This window comes from Convolutriloba macropyga, chromosome 15 (assembly GCF_964194025.1).
Source record: "Convolutriloba macropyga chromosome 15, txConMacr16.3, whole genome shotgun sequence".
NCBI lineage: Eukaryota > Metazoa > Xenacoelomorpha > Acoela > Convolutidae > Convolutriloba > Convolutriloba macropyga.
In genome coordinates, this window is record NC_134482.1 from 2116989 (window position 1) to 2136621 (window position 19633).

The 19633-nt window shown below is 37.8% G+C and overlaps 2 protein-coding genes across 2 annotated transcripts in view; one reads left to right on the forward strand and one right to left on the reverse strand.

Annotated features, from left to right (window-relative positions):
* The window catches only part of LOC142354692 (uncharacterized), a 361988-nt gene that overhangs the window by 53718 nt on the left and 288637 nt on the right, over positions 1–19633 (forward strand). The gene's annotated exons all lie outside the window — the stretch shown is intronic.
* On the reverse strand, positions 458–19616 carry LOC142353932 (uncharacterized). Its single transcript, XM_075406163.1, has 5 exons — positions 19554–19616; positions 16207–17130; positions 12334–12749; positions 11213–11450; positions 458–1318 (listed from the first exon to the last, which is right to left on the reverse strand). Exons 2-5 carry the CDS (start codon positions 17114–17116, stop codon positions 804–806), a joined length of 2079 nt encoding a protein of 692 aa, XP_075262278.1. The 5' UTR covers positions 17117–17130; positions 19554–19616; the 3' UTR covers positions 458–803.

Sequence of the window (19633 nt, forward strand, 5' to 3'; positions counted from 1 at the left end):
AATACATTATAGATTGACATTGTACTTTACCGTGACCGGTCAATTGGCCGATATACAAATTAGCCGACACAGCTTTTAGCCGACACTTGAACAAATATAACTACTCGAAAACCACAGTTCACGATAATTACGCGCGCATTAAGCGGTAAAAGTAGCGTCCCTTAGTTGTAAAACAAACATTAATTGGCTATTACTGCCAGCTAATTTGGCCATGCCTCAGCGGCCCTTGGGACTTGATATGAATCTATCACAACCGATCAGATTATTACGACCGAGCATAATTAAGTCGACGCTTCTAATAACTCTACTTAAATTACAGTTTCGATTTCGGCTTTTTCACGTCGTCTTGATGAAATCTGTCGGCCAATTGGCGTGTCTTCTAATTGGTGTGTCGGCTAATACCCCTAGCCCCGTACTTTACGACGCTTTTCTTTCAAAATTTCACAAAATGTGCGCAATAGTAATTCCATTGGTAGGGACGTTGGCTTGTAATGAAAGCCTCCGGCAAAATACTTTGCAAGTCTCCTTTGCAACCGGGGAGGATAATTTTAGAAAAAATTTGCAATCATATTTACAACATGTCTTTTCTGAAAGCTTCTGTTCACAACTATTTGGCTTGCTTCGTACTCCCTTGTAATAGTCGAATAGATTCATCACTATTCATCACTTATTTGTGGACTCATCACTATCAATTTTTGTTTTTCTGAGATTTTGGTAGTTAGTTTTCTATGAATATTTCAAATATTTCTCTCCTCTGTGACTTGACTTGAATATGCCTCCTCTCTTCATCTGACAACAGAAACTCAACTGTTCTCCGCCACCTTTTCCGCCATTTGATCACTCGCATCATCTGATAAAGATAGCTCATGGCTGTTCGAAAACATAAGTTGATTCTTGTCGAGTTCATCACTTGACAAGGTCTTCTCTTCATTTGAACACAGATAATCAACTACACTCCTCTGATCACCGTGAATAGATACGTCTGGAACACTGTTTGCACGTTTTCTTAGTCGGAGTAATCGAACCAATTTATCCACTTCTTCTCTCTCATCATCTGATAGGGATTGTATGGCACGATTCAAGAGCGCATCTCGATATTTGTCTCCTTTGTGACTTGACATGAATATGTGTCTCCTCTCTTCATCCGACAGCAGATACTCAACTATACTCCAGCACTCTCTTCTGATAGCAGTATCCAACACGTTTTCGCCCACGTATATTTTGTCAATGCAGTTGTATCTCAAACACTCATGCAGTAGAAGTTTGTTTGGAAAGTCTGCGTCAATGAGTAGTTTGATCACTTCCAGCTCATCACAGCCTATAGACAAATTATCAGTGTTAATCAGATGCACTTAAAAATGATCGTCAATCACACTAGTTTAAACCTATTCTTCATTGATCATAAATTAAAGGTTAAAAATTATATTTAAAAATAAAAATTATGCATTACAAGTCTGCTTGAGTACACATTTAAAAGACTAGCTGTTACCCAGCTTAAGATGCCTGACCCAAGTGGCCTCTGATTAGACCGTCTTCGAACGCACACACCTGTTCATCGTGCGCTCGAAATCTATAGTATGGGAAAATCCTCGAGCGTACAAAACTCTGAACCAAGCCTGGAAGTTTTCTGATCAGCAAAAGTAACGGCTGCTCTCCTACAAAAACAAGGAAAACTTTACACCGCCCAGTTCGTTTCAGCGGTTTCAAATCTGTCCGGATATTGTGTTTTTGCGGTTAGCTTTTGTAAACTGTTTTATCCGCTATACTGTAGATTACCATTGCATTACTTGTTGCTATATTAGTTTCAAAAAGTAATTGCTCAGCTCTGCTGTTTAACCAACTTATTTTGCTCAGATTAACAAAATAATTCAAAATGAAACACTCAATTTTTGTTGTGTTTTGTTAATAACTCAATTTATAAAAAGAATTTAGGAATTCTAATTCTGACACACTGTAGCCTTACAACTTGGCTATACTTTTGCAAAGTTTCGAATTCCTATCTCAAAGATTGCAAAAACAGTCAGAAATGTTGTAATTGCAATTGAACAACAAAAACAAACTTTCTAACTTTAATTTAAGCAAGTCTCTCTATTGGTTCCAAGTAACACAATTTTGAACTAGAGTAGGCTTCGTTAAAACCAGTAAAAGCAACTGACTATGTGCTTTGCACAAAGTTTATCTCACTTAGGATCTTCGTTCCGCAGCAACAAAGATTGAGAATATCAAAGTTAATTCTCTTTTCACAAGTCAAATTTAATTTAAAACTGTACAATCATTATTATGATCTACTGAAGCAAAACACGGTAACAAGTAATTGACCGCTCAGGAAAAACTGCTTCAGTATGCAGTCTATGTCTGTTTAATATAACGAAAATTGCAAATTTCAGCTGACTTTTGATAGTTTTTCAAGATCTAATCATACTGCCGTACATGTCAAATTAGCATCTCTGATTGGTTGTAGATCAGTATGTTGTAGGATTCTCTGGAAACACTGAGTTTGGGTTTCGGTACACCTTATATGGTGCCTCACACTCTCTGAATAAGTAAGAAAAGTGCAAAATTCAACGAATCTGGCATACCATTTTGGGTATTTCTTACTGTTTGAGCTAAATTCTGTGCGATTGTGAACAAGTGGATATGTGCCAATAATAGTGTAACTCGAGTTCGAGTTTCAGTTCATGTATAATGATTGCGTACTAATAATTGTTATTGATTATGAAGGTTGAACAAAGTGAACAAATCCTTATGGCTTCGATAGAGTGTAGCATTATATTTTGCTTGTCATGCTATTCTAATTTCGCTTTGAAGCGCTATTCAATTTGGTTTTTGAATTGGTAAGCTCAGCTGCCATATTGCCGGTCTGGTTTTCCATTGCGAAAACATCTCGTCCAGATAGTACTGGGGCGAGCTTTACTATTGGTCTCTTTTAAACTCCGTCGTTTGTTCAGACTACCACTGATCGAATCACATCGTCGGACCCATCGATGGTCTGCGTAACTCGACGTAGATTATAATATCCACGCTTATCGTTGTCGTCGATCAACTAAACGAGATCGCCTTCTTTAAGAGTTTCGATTGCCGTAGATCGCCATTTTTGCTGGTTATTCACAGTTGGCATATATTCTTTACAAAATCTGTCCTATATGAGATTTGCATAGTATTGAGTTTGTCGGAAGAGCTTTCAATGATCCACAAAATTTTCTGCGCATGGTAGATAGGTAAGAAAACGTTCTTGTTGCCGAGCAAGAAGTGATCGGGGGTCGACGTTTCCACGTCATTAACCTCTGAACTGACTGGAGTCAAAGGCCTTGCGTTCAATGTTTGCTCTACAATGCACTACCCAGTTGATAGAACGTCCTCTGTGACTAATCTGTTGCATACTTTGCTTTCTGGCTACTTCTGACCAAACGTTTCTATACTCCTCTAAAGTGAAGTGCTGCGGGTGGGTTGAACGTCCATCTGATTTCTCGTTAAATTAGATGTTCTTCGATCCATTCTTTGTTCCATTCCGCAACGTACTCCTAATTCTCGTTCAGCTGCAGCGAAATTTGTCCCGTTGTCACTGATGATCGTATTTCGTTTGCCTCTTCGCGCAATAAATCGCGTGATTGTATTGACAAAACTATCTGTGTCCAACTTGGGTAAATCTTCTATATTCACCGCTCTCATAGTTAGACATGTGAATAGACAGCGCCATCGCTTTTCGTTTCATCGCCCGATTTTTACAGTAAACAGACAAAGTAGTCAACTCCAACATTTGTAAAGGCTGTTGAAGCGTCTCACCGCTCTTCGGGTAGATCGGCCATTACTTGTGTTATCGTTTGTGCTTGTATACCTAGGTTGCACATCATCTCATCTATTGAACAATGTTGTTTACATGCTGAGCGCCTTCGTGTTGATTGTCCTTGTACTCGTTTCGCAAGAACATTTCAAACCGCGTGATTTTTCCATTGTAGTAATATTGGATGCTTTGCATTGAAGTCCAATTGAGTTTTAGTTAATCTGCCTTTGGCGCGAATAAGTCCTTGTTCATCTAGGAAGGGTGAGAACTGTCGGATTTTGCTGCTTTTTGGAATTTTTTTCAGCTTTTAGAGATTTTATATCTTCACCAAACTGTTCTCGCTGTAGTAACTTGAAGATGATTGCTTTTGCGTTTTCTCTTTCTTCAACGCTGACTACGAGTTTTGCCATGCTGGTTTGTTTTTGCTCAATGCTCGCTGTACGTTTGAAACTGTATTCACTAGTCTGTTAAAGTTTCCGAATTCTTCCCACTGAATAACAGCTTTTATTTCTTCAGATTGTATCATGAATAGTGATGATGGTATATTCTCTTCGCCTGAAGCAAAGATTAGGTTCAGTTGCTATGGTCACTCACTTTCTGGTCGCTTCAATCAGGCCGTCCCAGTGAGCCATTCACTTCTCATGAGTTCTTCAATTTTGATTTCTCTGGTTCCAATATCCGTTGGGTTGTTGATACCGCTCATATGTTTCCACTTTGATATATCAATTGTATCCAGTATCTCAGCTACTTGATTGGCCAAACACTTGTTGCATACGATGGGAACTGTTTATCCACGGCAATACTCTAGTTGAGTCTGACAACTATTATCTTCATTTCGTGTTCTTTGACTATCTGTCCCTTCAACTTCACTGCCATGAATACCGCTTGCAATTCCAGTCGGGGTATTGAAATGTGCTTCATTGTTGCCACTCTGCATTTTCCAAAAGCAAATGCTAAGTCAGCTGAGTATTCTTTTTGGAGTGAACGTAGGTAGGCCTCAGAACGTAGGTGTCTTCGGATATGTCGGTAAACACATGAAGTTCGATTTTATCCCTCTCTCTGTTGAAATATCTTCTATCGATGCTTGTTTCGGCTATAATTGGATGTTATTTTTTCCATCTCAGGAATTTTGTTTCTAAACTCGGCTCCATTTTGTTGTCCCAATGTGGTCCAGTCTTAGTCCAGATGCTTTTCAGAAGTCGTGTCATGTGAACACTGAACGGAGCAAACAATCCGATTGGGTTGAATACTGCAGAAACCAAAGATAGAAGCTTTCTCTGTGTAAAAGGTGCTTGAACTTTCTTGTTTGTACCTCTGCACACTTGAATACTATCATTGATAGCAGTCCATTGTAGTCCTTGCCCTGAAGATTCGTCTGTACTGGGTTCAGTTTAGACTTGTTTTGTGTTGCTGATTGACTTCAAGTCTTCCGGAATTGCTACGGTATATGCATCGTTGATGCTTATCCACTTCTACAATTCAATTTCAAGGGGTCTGAAAATTGTTCCAATCAACCCGTGTAGTAGATCAAGTCCTGCTATTGGCCTATAATTTAGGCATACTTCTTTGTATATTGATGCAGCATTGCAAACACGTCTTACTTAGCCAGGCTTGTTTGGGATTAGCACGGGGTGATGTGGCAAATACCATTTTTTCTCAAATGTACCTTTTCTTCTACCACTTCGAACTCGTCCAATATCTTAACGAATCCTTTTTCTACACCTGTATCTATTAATTGTTGATGCAAACTCTTCAGGTTTGGGTCCGCTTGTAATCTTCGCTCCAATGAGAAAAGCTGACTCAAGGCTGAGCTGTAATTGTTGGGTAGATTTGGCTGCGGTTCGCTCCACAGCATTCCCAATTCGTACAGCTCGCCTTTGAATTTTGTCGTGCTCTCTAGCATCTTTTTTTTGGGCCTGCAGTTTCTTCTTTGACTGACTGACGACGTTGATTTTGCAAGCATAGATTTCTACGTCTCACCAGGTTTGGATGTTCTCAGCCACTTTCACATCTTCAGTTAAGGCAAAATGACAATTATTCTGTATTCTTTTGCCCGTCATGGGTCCACCGAATACCCATTCTAGCTCTGGACGACGAAAAGTCTGGACTCATCTTAGGACGGCAAAAAGCTTACTTCTTGCTCCTATATTGTAGTTCAATGGGCGTTGTAGCTCATAGGCATCTTGACCAAGGATGATGCCAACTTCCATCAAATTGAAGCGTTCGTTGGGTAGAACACTCATGTGATCGGAGATTTGCTTCAGCTTGTTGTAGTTGTAGTTTGTGTTTCCCAAGGAGATTGACGGGTGTGCAAACGCTTCGATTGCATGCACCTTTGCTGAAGAAACGTTTCTGTCTTCAGATGCTTTGTTCCGTGTATGCCAGCTATAATGAGCGTCACATCGGTACCTTGGGCTTGTAACTTCTCTTGCACATTTTGATCGACGAATGAAACCGTCGATCCACTATATAGGAAAGCATATGTGTTCAGCCTGTTGCAACCGCTCTGTATTGAGACAGGAAATACTGAAGGAAGCTAGTAACTTCGTTACTCTGGTTGATTGTAGCTGCGCTTACGTTGACTGCGTGATTGCCCTTGTACATCCGTAACGTAAGCGTTGCTTCCTCACTGCTACGTACCGATCATTCACACTCATTTTTCCGATTAGTGGACAGTTCCAAATTTTATGAGTGCCATCAGATACCGGACAGTGATCACTTTGCATTTATTTTTTTCTTTCACGTTCAAACTAGCACTGAAAATTGATGTTTTTGAGAACTGTTTGTCTCTATTTGTGCTTTTACGGTATTTCACTCATCGCTTTCCCATGAACGCTGAAAAATCTTTGTGCACAAATGCAATCCTAGATAGCCATTTTTCAAACATAACCAGGTCAAGCCAATCTTCATCTTTATCATCAACATAGAACCACCGCTTCTCTTCGAGAACTTGGAGTAGTCCATCTACTGCCATATAGTGTCGAAATTGATTGCAGATCACCATTCTTCTTGTACTCTTTGTGCACATTCCAAAAAATCGAATTAATAACTGAGAAACTGATCAGACTTGTTGAGTCATGAGGTTTCACCTGACTTGCTTTGCATAGACTCTCCAGTTGTGCATCAATGATTACATGAGGCCTTCCAAACTTCCTCTACAGAATGCTCCATGTAGCACAATAGAAAAGTCCATAGTCCAGAATAGCCCATTCCAGAGATTGCTGGCCTTGCTATGCCTGTCTGTACAGTCTTCAGAAGGCTCATTTTCTCTGAGTCTGGTTTTGGGCGTTGATCTACTGTTGCCATGAACATACTAGACCCCTCCGGCCATTCGTGAGTGTTTCCATCAAAATTGTTCAACTTCAGCTTTGGTTGGTTTATACTACCTGAGTACACACTGCTGTATCGTAGACCAACTCTGGGATAAACGTCCCGGTCTTCAACGCTTGAGAAATGGTCTCGTGAACTGCGATATTGTAAGAAGTGACTATGCCTGGTCACTTCAGGGGTTGCTTCGAACCAAGCTTTTGGTCGGTCTGGTGTTAGACGTTTGTCAATCCTTCAGGCCCAGTCTGCGAAATCTCTCTTCTTTGGGGTCCATTTGAAGGATGACTTGTCTCGATCACTAGTTTATTGGGAACGGACATCATCGTTCTCTAAGGCTGCTCTCTTCATTTCGCGCTCTAGCTCACGCTCTTCCTTAAGTAGCTGAAGCTTGGTTTTCAGTTTCTTCGTTTGCATTTCCAGCTCTAGATTCCTCCGCCCGAAACGTGCCTGTTCCAGTATGATCTTTTTTTCGAATTCGATATCGAATTTCTTCATCCTTTTGTCGCGCCTTTGCTTTGATCAAGATGTCTCCAAAACATTCTCCGTATCTTGGCGGCTTGCTGTTGCTCCATTTTGCACTGTTTGAGCAATTGGGTTGTCCGTTGGGCAGTTGTTGTTACTCATTCTCGCTTTCGTTCGGTGCTTGAGTTGTGTTGCTTTGCTCAGCATTCATTGCTGATTGCGTTCTTTTGCTTATATATGCGAATCTAATATAGTCCCAACCTGCTGTGCACTTCCTTGCGTCTTTCAGATGATCCTCAACGAAATTTGCTTGGTAGGGCACAAGCTTGCTTCAAAACTATCCAGACGTTACAGCGGTTTCAAATCTTTCCAGAAATTGTGTTTTTGCAGTTAGCTTTTATGAACCGTATTACCCGCTATACTGTAGATAACCGTTGCATTAATTGTTGTATTTTAGTCTCAAAAACTAATTGCTCAGCTTTGCTGTTTAACAAATTGTTTTGTTAATCACTCAATTTATAAACCGAATTTAGGAACTCTAATACATTGAAGCCGAAGTTTCAAATTTCTATCTCATAAATTGCAAAAACAGTCAGAAATGTTGTAATTGCAACTGAACAACAATAATAAATTTTCCAACTTTAATTTAAGCAAGTCTCTCTATGTTGGCGCCACTTCAAATGAGCTACAAAAGCCATCAGACAGCAAGAAATGACTTTTGAAACTGAAAAAACTTGAAATTTGTCAAAACTCAAAAATGGTCAAAACTGAAAAATTTCACAAGTTGGGACCGAAAATCTCTACAACCCCCCCCCCCGATATTTGGAAGGCAAAACCCGAGCAACCCGAGATTACGGCAGACGGTTAGGGTTACCTCTAAGCTACTCATGGACCCAACAAACGTTTTTGCATCAGACCCACAAGTGTGGCTATTAGCACTTATATTGTGCTGCAAAAAGTGCATTTTTTGATATTTTGTCATTTTTTTGTTAAAATTCTTAAATTGTTAATTCTATGATGTCTTAGGTGTTTTTTAAAGGTCATATCTCATACATTTGAGGCATAATAACAATCCGTGCTTATGTCAATAAAAGTAAATATTGCAGTAATTTAACAATTACTATGTAAACAATGACCTAAATCAATGACCGTGAAGATTAGGTTCCGCTGAGATTCTTGAGCAGCCGCAACACTCTATTGGTTTCAAGTAACACATTTTTCAACTAGAGTAGACTTCGTTAAAACCAGTATGAGAAACTGACTATGTGCTTTGCACAAAATTCTCTCACTTAGAAACTTCATTCCTCAGCAACAAAATCTGAGAATAACGAAGTTAACTCCTTTTTCACAAGTCAAAATAAAATTAGAACTGTACAATCATTAACATGATCTACAGAAGCAAATCATGATAACAAGTAATTGGCCGCTCAGGAAAAACTGCTTCAATGTGCACTCTATGTTAGTCTAACAAAACCAAAATTGCAAATTTCAACTGACTTTTGATAGTTTTTCAAGATCTAATTACACTGCCGTACTTGTCAAATTAGTATCTCTGATTGGTTGTAGATCAGTATGTCGTAACTCTGAATACACTGAGTTTGCGGTTCAGGATACCTTATACTCTGCCTACTCTCTGAATTGGTAAGAAAAGTGCAAAATTCATCGAATCTGGCATACCAATTTGGGTTTCTCTTACTCCGTTTGAGCTAAATTCTGTGTGATTGTGATCACGTGAATATGTGGCAACGATAGCGTAGTTCGAGTTTGAGTTTCAGTTTAACTGCATGTATGATGATTACGTACTATTAATAGTTACTGAATATAAATGTTGAACAAAGTGAACAAATCCATATGACTTTGATAGAACGTAGCATTAAATTGCGCTTGTCATAATTTTCTAACTTCGCTGGTTGAACTGGCCTTGTAGCACTATGCAACTTAGTTGTTGAGTTAGTAAGCTCGGCCGCCACAGCAAAAGTCTTTGTTTTGTGACAATCTGAAGCAAATTTTGAAGCGTTAAAGTCTGATTGATCATAGGGGAATGAGTTTGTTCAGGCCTCCGTTTGTTCTACTAGTTGCTGGCGTTATTTGATAGTACAGTTGTATCGATGTTACTTCAACTAACCAAAAATTTATTGTACTTTCTAGTAATTTCACTTTACGGAAACATATATCAGCTAGGAGAGTGATATATTTTCAATTTCAGGCAAGGATCCTTGCATCAGAGTTTTTGTTTTTTCATTTAAAGTAAACACTAGAGATTTGCTCCCCAAGAAGTCTGCCCAGTTTTGTTTTGCTCATTTTAACATCGCAGAGTAAGCTACGGTTTTTTGTGAAAAAATGTGAATAATTGTGAAAGCATATGCCTGAAAACTTGAGTGAAACGTTGATAATGACTTCTTGAGTGAACAATTCTTAAAATTAAGACTCGAGATTAGCTCAGATTTATTGTTGCGTCTCTTAGTTGAGGTTTTTCTCTTATTTGAAAATTTTATTTTAAAACGTCTTTTTTTTTTGCAATCGGGTCTTGGATTTGTCGAAAGCTAACCAAAAGCAACCTAGGAGTCCCACTTTTTGTGTGGGTCCAGGTGCAAGAAGAATTTTTGGTTTCGCTTGTATAGAAAAAAAGTTTGACAATGAGAATAGTCGGAACATTATGTGCAATCGCACATTAACGATCCTCCTTGTTTCATTATGGTGTTAATCTATGCGTGGATCGTGTTTATTATATTTATTATAATATTATTTATTATTTATTACAGGTATTATTTTACTTTGTCTGTTTAGTGTTTCTGTTTTGGAGAGAGCTTTTCGAGCCTAGTTTTTTTAGCCAGTGCTCTGCTCAATTCTCCTATAGTTGTTTGTTTGTAACTCCGCCGTAGCCGGTCCCCAGCCCGGTTGAGAGAAGGAGGAGGGGAAGACACCCAGAACATGCTGGAAAATCTCAAAAAGTTGATTTTTTCAATCAACTTCAGACAATTTTCCGACAGTACTGCTATAAAAAGATGTTTAAAAAGTGTATGGTGCAGACTTTAGCTCGCCTATGATAAAGTTTCTAGCTCGTCTCTGGGGCTGAACGTGGCTCGTCTATGTTGCAGAGTTGGTGCGTCTATGGGACAGTTTTTGACTCGTCTATGTTGCAGAGTTGGTGCGTCTATGGGGCAGTTTTTGGCTCTTCTATGGGGCAGACTTTAGCTCGCCTATGATAAAGTTTCTAGCTCGTCTCTGGGGCTGAACGTGGCTCGTCTATGTTGCAGAGTTGGTGCGTCTATGGGACAGTTTTTGGCTCGTCTATGTTGCAGAGTTGGTGCGTCTATGGGGCAGTTTTTGGCTCTTCTATGGGGCAGACTTTGGCTCGACCGTAAGTACTTGGTGCGTTTATGTTGCTCGTTCAAAAAATTCCTCGCCTGTGTATGTTTGAACGCACCATACCCCCTGTGTGCGTTCAAAAACGGTCTGCGTCATAAACGAGGACAAATTATAACCTCGATCTGGGCAGTAAAATTAGGGTCTGATTACCGAAATATTTGTCACATACACGTTGTCACAAGAGAATCAGAGGAACAAGTGCTTCAGTTTGCCTTGATTACATAATGACTACATCACCAAAGTGACATTCTCTGAAAGATATTTATAACTTACTGTACAATGCATACTGAAGAAGAGTCTTATTGGCGTGTTTGTTGATCTGATTGAGTTCATACTTGAGTATGTGTTCGTATCTCCCCAAAGCTTCCAATCCCGATGAAACTACAGTCACTTTTCCCGCTGCAATTACATTGAATAGAATGTCCCCTCCCCATTGTCTGTACCCGGGTTGAATTTTTCCGCCCAAATTGATGTAAGTCTTCTTTAGTCTCTCATCTTCACACTCTCCACTCTCAAAGCCAAGACACCCCGGGTCGAGGTGTCACCGCTAAAAATCGCTAAAAGATGTAAGATTTGCGGTGAATTTGAGTAAAAGTGTAAGATTTGCGTTCAATGCGATGAATGCGATGAAAAAAAACTTTTAAGCGGTGAAAAGTTTTTTTTCAGCGCTTAAGAGGTGAAAGAAAATGCGGTGAGATGCGGTGAAAAAAAATTTTTCACCGCTACCAGCAGAATGCGGTGAAAAAAAAATTTTTCACCGCTACCAGCAGAATGCGGTGAAAAAAAATTTTCACCGCTAAAATCGCATGTCTTACAAATATTCACCGCGCTTATTTCAACGCTTATCTTATATTCACAGGAAATATCAATTAAGTAAGTGACAGATGGCGCAGTGGATTACGAAGTTGGTGACACGAATAAGGTCGAGGTTCGAACCCGTGTACGGCAGTTTCTTTTTTGTAAGAATTCCGGTGAATGCGGTGAAAAAAAATTTTTCACCGCAAAATTCAACGCAATTCTTACAAAAATTCACCGCTTTCAGCGCATTCAACGCTAAAATCGCATGTCTTACAAATATTCACCGCGCTAATTTCAACGCTTATCTTATATTCACAGGAAATATCTTCAAAGTAAGTGACAGATGGCGCAGTGGATTACGAAGTTGGTGACACGCATGAGGTAGAGGTTCGAACCCTTGTACGGCGGTTTCTTTTTTGTAAGAATTCCGATGAATGCGGTGAAAACAAATTTTTCACCGCAAAATTCAACGCAATTCTTACAAAAATTCACCGCTTTCAGCGCATTCAACGCTAAAAGATGCGGGCGCTTTGCGGTGAAAAAAGTTTTTTTTCACCGCTATTCACCGCTAATCTTACATTATTTTTTGTCAAAACCTCGACCCGGGACTCCATGAAGAATACATCACTTCTGGCAGTAGAGGAGAACAATTCGACAAAGTTTTTACCAAAAAATCGAGCATTGCGTTCTCCGAACATGTCTTCGAAGACATTTTTCGCTTCAAATGTATGAAGAAGAGTGCTTTTCTCTAACTGGTCAAAAGTCGGGGTCAACTCCAAAAAGTCCTTGTTTCTTATTCTCACAGCATACAGTACATGTATTATAGTTGCATTTGGATAGAATTTGTTTATTTCAGCTGAGAGCAGATTCCGTTTGCGAAGGAAAGACAGACAACATTGTACTGACTCTAGATACCCTGATAGAATACTCCAGTAAAGCAGATTCAGTTCACCAACTTCACCACTTTTTTCATCAATCGTACTCGCCACTTGTTTAACAATTTGGTTCATATCTGCAACAAAAGAATAAAGAACACAGAAGTTAAGGTGACAGTAGTTGCCAACTGAAAAGCCAAAAAATCTTCTAAGCTGCGTCTGTTAGTACTAAAAAAACCAGAAGCGTGAAGAAACATTAAGCTCTGCTGTTCTAAGTCTTTTTTAAAAACAAAATTTATTCGAGCGTTAACAAAATTAGGTCTGTAAAAAGGAGAGAGATAGAATACAAAGAAATATAACCCTAACTCAACCGGGAAGCCCAAATATAATTGATGCAGTATGTACCCCATGGCCTCCGGTAATTTGTAATAAAAACTCAACGCCTTTTTTGTTTATGCTGTACTCTAAATTTTTGCATGGGTGCATAAAACATTTTTGCTTTCAGAAGATATAACAATGCGCAACAAATCAGCAAACAAATGCTCAAACAGTACATGCCATTGAACTTCCCAGCTGAATAGCTTTTTACTCAGTCGAAAACTTCTTCCAGTGTTATATATTAGAAATTTTTCAAAAAATCACAAAGGTTAAATCCTGAATCACAGTTCAAAGATTTGAATGAACTCAAGACAAAGCTACCAGCTGCTTTAAGGAAAATCTTCTGATAGTAAGCATGTTGTATATCAAGAACTAAAACAGCATTACAAAAATTGCAATTTCTTTTAATTTTTTTAAAAGAAAACTAGGCTTGTGAAAATCATCAGATCGAACGTTAATGTCAAAAATTTTACCCACATGGAATAGAGACACCTGGCGCCAACTTTGTTGAAAACAACTGCGAGATAAAATAAATGGACAAGAAACAAATTTTGGCAAATGCATTTTTTTATATTGTCATTGAAATTAAATTTTTTGTTAATTGCTAAAAATTGTTGTCATTGTGAGCAAAATTTGTTGAACTTTGACGTTTTGATTGTTAACTGATTTCAGGTTAATTTTTTTCACGCGGGCCAGAAATGTTTTCTTTTAAGTTGACCTTTGCTTTTTGTTGATGGATAGTGCAATATATATGGCAGATTTGGATTCGTCTTTCAATGATTTTGAAGCCACTTATCTTCATAGACATCAGTAAAATTTTTGCTAATTTTCGTTTATGTTCTTCTACTTAGTCTCTCAGTGGTTTTCTACAAAGTAGGTGTCTGCTGTCTAAAGTTCCAATGTGTAAAAATTTGATGGGACGCTGTTGGTCTAAAGAACTTTCACAGCCCTATTTTTCTGAGAGAAGAATGAAATGAATTATAGTTTATTTTCGTGGACGTCTCCCCGGGTCGAGGTTTTTGGGTAAATTTTTCTAAGAAATGCGATGAATGCGGTGAAATTTTTTAAAGAAATGCGGTGATTGCGGTGAATGCGGTGAAAATAAATATTTCACCACATTTCACCGCATTCTTACAAAAATTCACCGCATTTCTTACAAAAATTCACCGCATTTCTTACGAAAATTCACCGCATATGATTTTCAAAGTTTACTCAATCTAATTTAAATTTACAAGAAATTGCCAAAATGTAAGTGAAAGTTGGCGCAGTGGACTAAGCAGGTGCCCGTACCTTGGTCGCAGTGAGTTTCAGCGCTGTAGCATTGAATTTCAATGGTAACCATTACTGTACCAGACAAATAGCAGTATAAATACTTTTGCCAGTCTGCGGAGACTCGATTAGGCAACATCCCAGTCTGTCCTTTTTCTTCGCAGCATCCTCTACATTATTGGTTAACACTGCACAGAACGTTTCAGATCAGACTGTGCATACAAAGAACTAACAGACTGTACATAGCAAATTTTGAAAATTTCGAATGACTGATATCATGCATGAAATTTTCAACGTGGCAATACCCGGAGCTGCATTCTAGCTGAACTTCTGCGAACTACACCACAATTAACTCACACATCGACCTCCAACGACTTCCGCCGACCTCCGACCTCCACCAACTTCCGCCGACTTCCGCCGACATCCGACCTCCACCGACTTCCACCGACTTCCGCCGACTTCCGCTGACCTCCGACCTCCGCCGACCTCCGCCGAGTGGGGACAATTAAACTATTTAATGTAATGGACATCACGTATTAAACGGACATTAATTCCATATTCCATATTTATAAATTCAGGCGTTTATAAATTCAAACAATTTACCAGAGCTTATTCTATATTTATATGACATGTATTTATAAAATCATGCGTTTATAAATTCAAACAATTTACCAGAGCTTATTCTTTTTGCATGAGAGAGGGAACAATTTATTTGACCGAGCAGCGTGAAACAACCACTTAAAGCCCCTACCAGATCAAAAAGCGGCAATATTTAGGCAGCAATTAAGCATGAATTAACAAAACGTGCAGAGAGAGTTTTGGCGGTAATTACTTGTGTGCAGACCAAAATTAGGCGGTAATTACTTATACACAGACGAAGCATAGCCGGCAATTATTCATGCGCAGATATCATTTAGGCGGGAATTATTCATTGGCAGATAAAACTAAGCCGTAATTTACCCCTGCAAATAGAGTCAACAGTAAAACTTTTTCATGCTCGTAGGATTTACTATGAATTTTTATCTGTAATTTCCCAAAAGTGACCTGAACATAGTAATGGTAAGCCAAAAAACAGACTGAAATTTTCAATGATTCAGCGCTGATTTTTGCTGCAAGCAAGGTACGGGTGAAGGCATGCATGAGGTCAGAGGTTCGAACTCGTGTTGGGATGATCCTTTTTTGTGAAAATACTGAGAACGCGGTGAAAATAAATAGTTCACCACGATTCACCACATTCACCGCAAAAAGATGTAAGAAATACGCGGTGAAAATTATTTTTTTTCACCGCATTTAACCGCATTTCTTACGAAAAATCACCGCCAAACCTCGACCCGGGTTAGTATATGATTTACTTGCAATCTGAAGATTTTCGTTTCTGGTGGCTGATAGTGTTGTATTTAGTTTGTTTAATCGTTTGAGTTGCATTTCAGTACGAATTCATCTGTATTTTTTCATTTCGACAACCATAAGTTTAACCGTTTTCATTTATATTTTTTGCACGTTTATGGAGTATACATTGTTTGGATCAGTCATTTGCTCGGTTCGTTACCAGATGTTTGCTTTCTCTTTTGATTGGTCAAAAATTGGCGGTTTTTGTGCCATTTTAGAATTAATTTTGTATAAAATTGTGTAATTTGGTTTCATGTAAGAATCTTTAATGTTAATTTCACTGAGTTAGAAAAAAAACATTCTTAGAGTAAAATTTTTCTGTCCTCGTGGAATTTCTCAGTGTTTGTTTGACAGAACTTTTCTTCGTGAATGACATCAATCAGATTACAACTTTTTTGATTTGATTCAATATTTTGGGTTGATTGTGATTTGAAATTTAAGTGCGAACTCACCTAATGAACAACAACTTCAGACAGGGCAAAATTTTGGAAACAGAAATTTTCTCACGGAATTCGCCGAACCTTAACGTGTGAGCTTAGATAAGTGAACCATTTTTACCTTTAAACGGGAAAAGGGACGAGAAGGCAAAATAGAGTTGGAGTCGGACAGTTGCTGGTTGTCGATTAACACATTCCATAGTTCGGTCTTTTTCATTTTTTAACCGAATTCTCATCCGTCTTTCCCACCACTCGAATTGATATCTATCCGTATCTGTTGGCTGCAGCCAGTTGTCGATGGGAGTGGGCTTTTTGTTGTTCGTGCCAATGAACTGTTCAAACAAAACCACGTGATCACTTTTTTTGAGTGACAGATACGATGACAGGATTTGATCGCCTTCTTTGAACTCAGATTGGTCAAGATTAATTAGAATGATTCCCACTTCGTACTGTGCTCTAGACACAACTAATGTCAGATGTTCGTCTTTAATATAAGGGGCTTCGCTACAGTTGATGATAAGCCACACCGATTGGAACTCGGATCCAGAAACACAACTCAACTCGTATCTGTTGCCACAATGAACCACTTCAGTTGCATTCCATCTCTCCTTCAATTCATCAAGAGAGAACTCAGGGGGTAATTGTAGTGCTAGTACTACTATCAGTGTGTCTGTGAAACCATTCCCCTGGAATTCCTCACTCTCTCCAACGCGTAACACATCTTCAATACTCGTAAAATACCTCTGTGGTATTTCGGTCTGCGCAGCAGTGAAGCAGCCTGGCAGTCTTACTGATTTAGACTGGAGGGTAGAGTCATCTAATTCCCTATCAATGTTATTACGTATAATTGTGCTAATGTGACTCGCATTTCTGAACAGAATCCTCAAATACTCATACTGGAAAGAATGTTCAGCTGCTAAATTTAGGTGCACTGGTTCAGTGAAAGATATCCAACAACAGAACAGTTCTTTCAGCATATTGAACAAATCTTTAATGTCCAGTATATTTTCAGCATCAACTTCGTCAATCATGACAGTTGTTCTCGCTTTCTAATATAGTCAGTTTAATTTTGATAAAATATCAAATCATAAAATTGAAAATACTATTGAAAAAAGAAAGTTGAATGATTTGAAGTATTGTTTGTTTCAAGTATATTTAACCATAAGATTATAATTTTAATTTACTTTTTGCAACAAAAAAAGAATAAGTCCAACTTTTTAAATCATAAATAATTATTCAAACTCACTCCAAATACCGATACTTTAAACTATCGCAACCCTAGTCTCGTCATCAAGCGAAACAACGAATTTAAAGATGCAATTAGAAAGTGACCATAAGTTACTCAGAATTCCAGTGCCGATGAGAAATAGTAGTAATTTCCTTGAAGCATAATTAACCTATTGAAAATCTTGTCATCTATCTCGTTGTAGATATAACAGTCTGCCGCGATCACAAAGAAGAGTTATCGACTTTCCATTTATGGAGTAAAATAATTTTTTTAAAAAAAAGAAAAGTAAGCTAATTGCTTGCCAATCATTCCAGAAGTTGGTACCCTGAAAAATAATTGCAGCAGAAGAAATTCTACTATGTGAATTCTCCAACAAATCACAGACTGAGAAGACTATTCGCTTATAAATGATGACTGCATACTAATTCTAGTCAGTTTCGTTATTTTTATATGACAATGTTCATACCATTGGCTCCAGCAACATATATTTTTATTGCTTTAACAATTGCAGTTTACCTCGTGTTTTATAGAGTCGGTTAGTCGAATCGCGGGCAGAAATAAGTAGTTCTATATTTAACAAACCTCTAAAGCAAAAAAGAGAGCCCAACTCGGGTCTACCTTAATATACTCAAATATGGGACACAGTATTGAGCTCCTCCCAAATCGCTCCACGAATCAACTTTTCTGCAAAATAGCTTGTACGACTTTAGTTTCTTTTGACGAAAATTCTTTCACAAAAATTGTGATCTGAAAAGTTAAAAAAAGAATAGCAGGAGCTGATATGAAAGCAACATTACACAATTATTGATTCGTCAAGTCTCCCAAATTTTTATGAAAACTGAGAAACGAGATAATGGATCAATATCAATCCCGCTAAACCTCATGAACTTCAAAAAACTCTTGCTGAAATAAATAGAAAAGAAGAGAAAAGTCAAGAAAATGAAAATGAATTATTAATACCTTTTGATGAAAAAATGACATTTTTGGAAAATATACATTAATAAATATGATTTGTGTTATTTCCACAAAAAAACGCTAAAAATTCATCAATTTAATGGGACGTTTAAAAACATTGAAAACCAATAAGTTGTTTGTAAGCTCAAACAACTATTCTAGGAAAACGGTTTTATATATTTGTGAAATTTGAAACGCCAGCATGTACTAGTTATCACATTGAAAAATATACCATTGACTGTCCTATTAAAACAATTTTCAAATTGTTTATAAAAATTAGTTTGCTAGGTGTTTATTCCCAGCTGAATAATCGTTCAAAAACTGTTTTTGTACAAACTATGAAATTTGTTATAACATCAATTTTTTTTTCTTGAATTGTGGTCGTTTTTTTTTTCTTCTACCAACTTTGTTTTCTTAACCTGATAGTTTATTAACTGATGCTGACCTTCAGCAAAAATTGAGATTGTTGTTAGGTGCCCCGCCGTCACAATCTGTGAAGTAGATGACACCTCATGGAACGCGAAACATGGTAAAAAAGCACAACAATAATCTTGCAGGTTTTGATTTGAAGTCTCCAACAGACACCTTTTTTTCAATTTTTTTCAAAATTTTTAAGGAAGACATTTCTTGCACCAATACAAATCTGGTACCAGTCGTTGCTCGAGTACTGTGGTTTCGATTAGGAGGTGTTTGTAAGCTGAAACCCATTTCTTTAATGGGCGTTGAATACATAGAAATATGAAAGTCGCTAAAACTAGTGAAAAAACATAACAAATCTGTAAAATTTAATGATGATCAACTTCAAAACCATTTAACCCTTACAGCTCAGCATCACTAATTTTCTTAATTGTTGTTGACATAAAAGTAAAAATTTTCATAATGGTTTCGTTTTAGTAATTGGTTTCAATATATTTTGATGATTAGTAACTTTTGCTCATAATGATGAAGTTTTATTTCCTTGATGGAATATATCGTCACAACGTGCGTAAGAACCAAACAAAAAATATATTAAATGCCTCTAATAATGAAAAAGTCAATTCCTCTCTGTTGTGAATGGCCAAACCATAATTTAGGGCCGTTTGTATTGGTGAGTTTGAAGACTAACTCACCGGTGGAGACACGGAATGCTGCCATGTTTTTCTAATATATAAATTTATTTGCAAATTGTTGACAATGATGAAAAAAATGTTTTTAATGAATTTCTCTTTCAATTGTTTTTTCTGTACACCCGAAAACGCGGAGTTAGTGAAAAAAAATTTTGTGTTGAATTTCTATAAACTGGCTACATTTTTTATATCTGCGACAAAATTTTCCAGATCTTGTTTTTGAATGATTTCTCTGTATTCCATTTTTGAGGTCATTATCT

Coding starts and splice junctions, on each gene's coding strand:
- LOC142353932 (XM_075406163.1), bottom strand. CDS start 17,116: ATGATTGACGAAGTTGATGCTGAAAATATACTGGACATTAAAGATTTG. Junction 12,750..16,206: donor GTCCCTTTTCCCGTTTAAAG/GTAAAAATGGTT, acceptor CTTTTGTTGCAG/ATATGAACCAAATTGTTAAA. Junction 11,451..12,333: donor TCATGGAGTCCCGGGTCGAG/GTTTTGACAAAA, acceptor CTTGGCTTTGAG/AGTGGAGAGTGTGAAGATGA.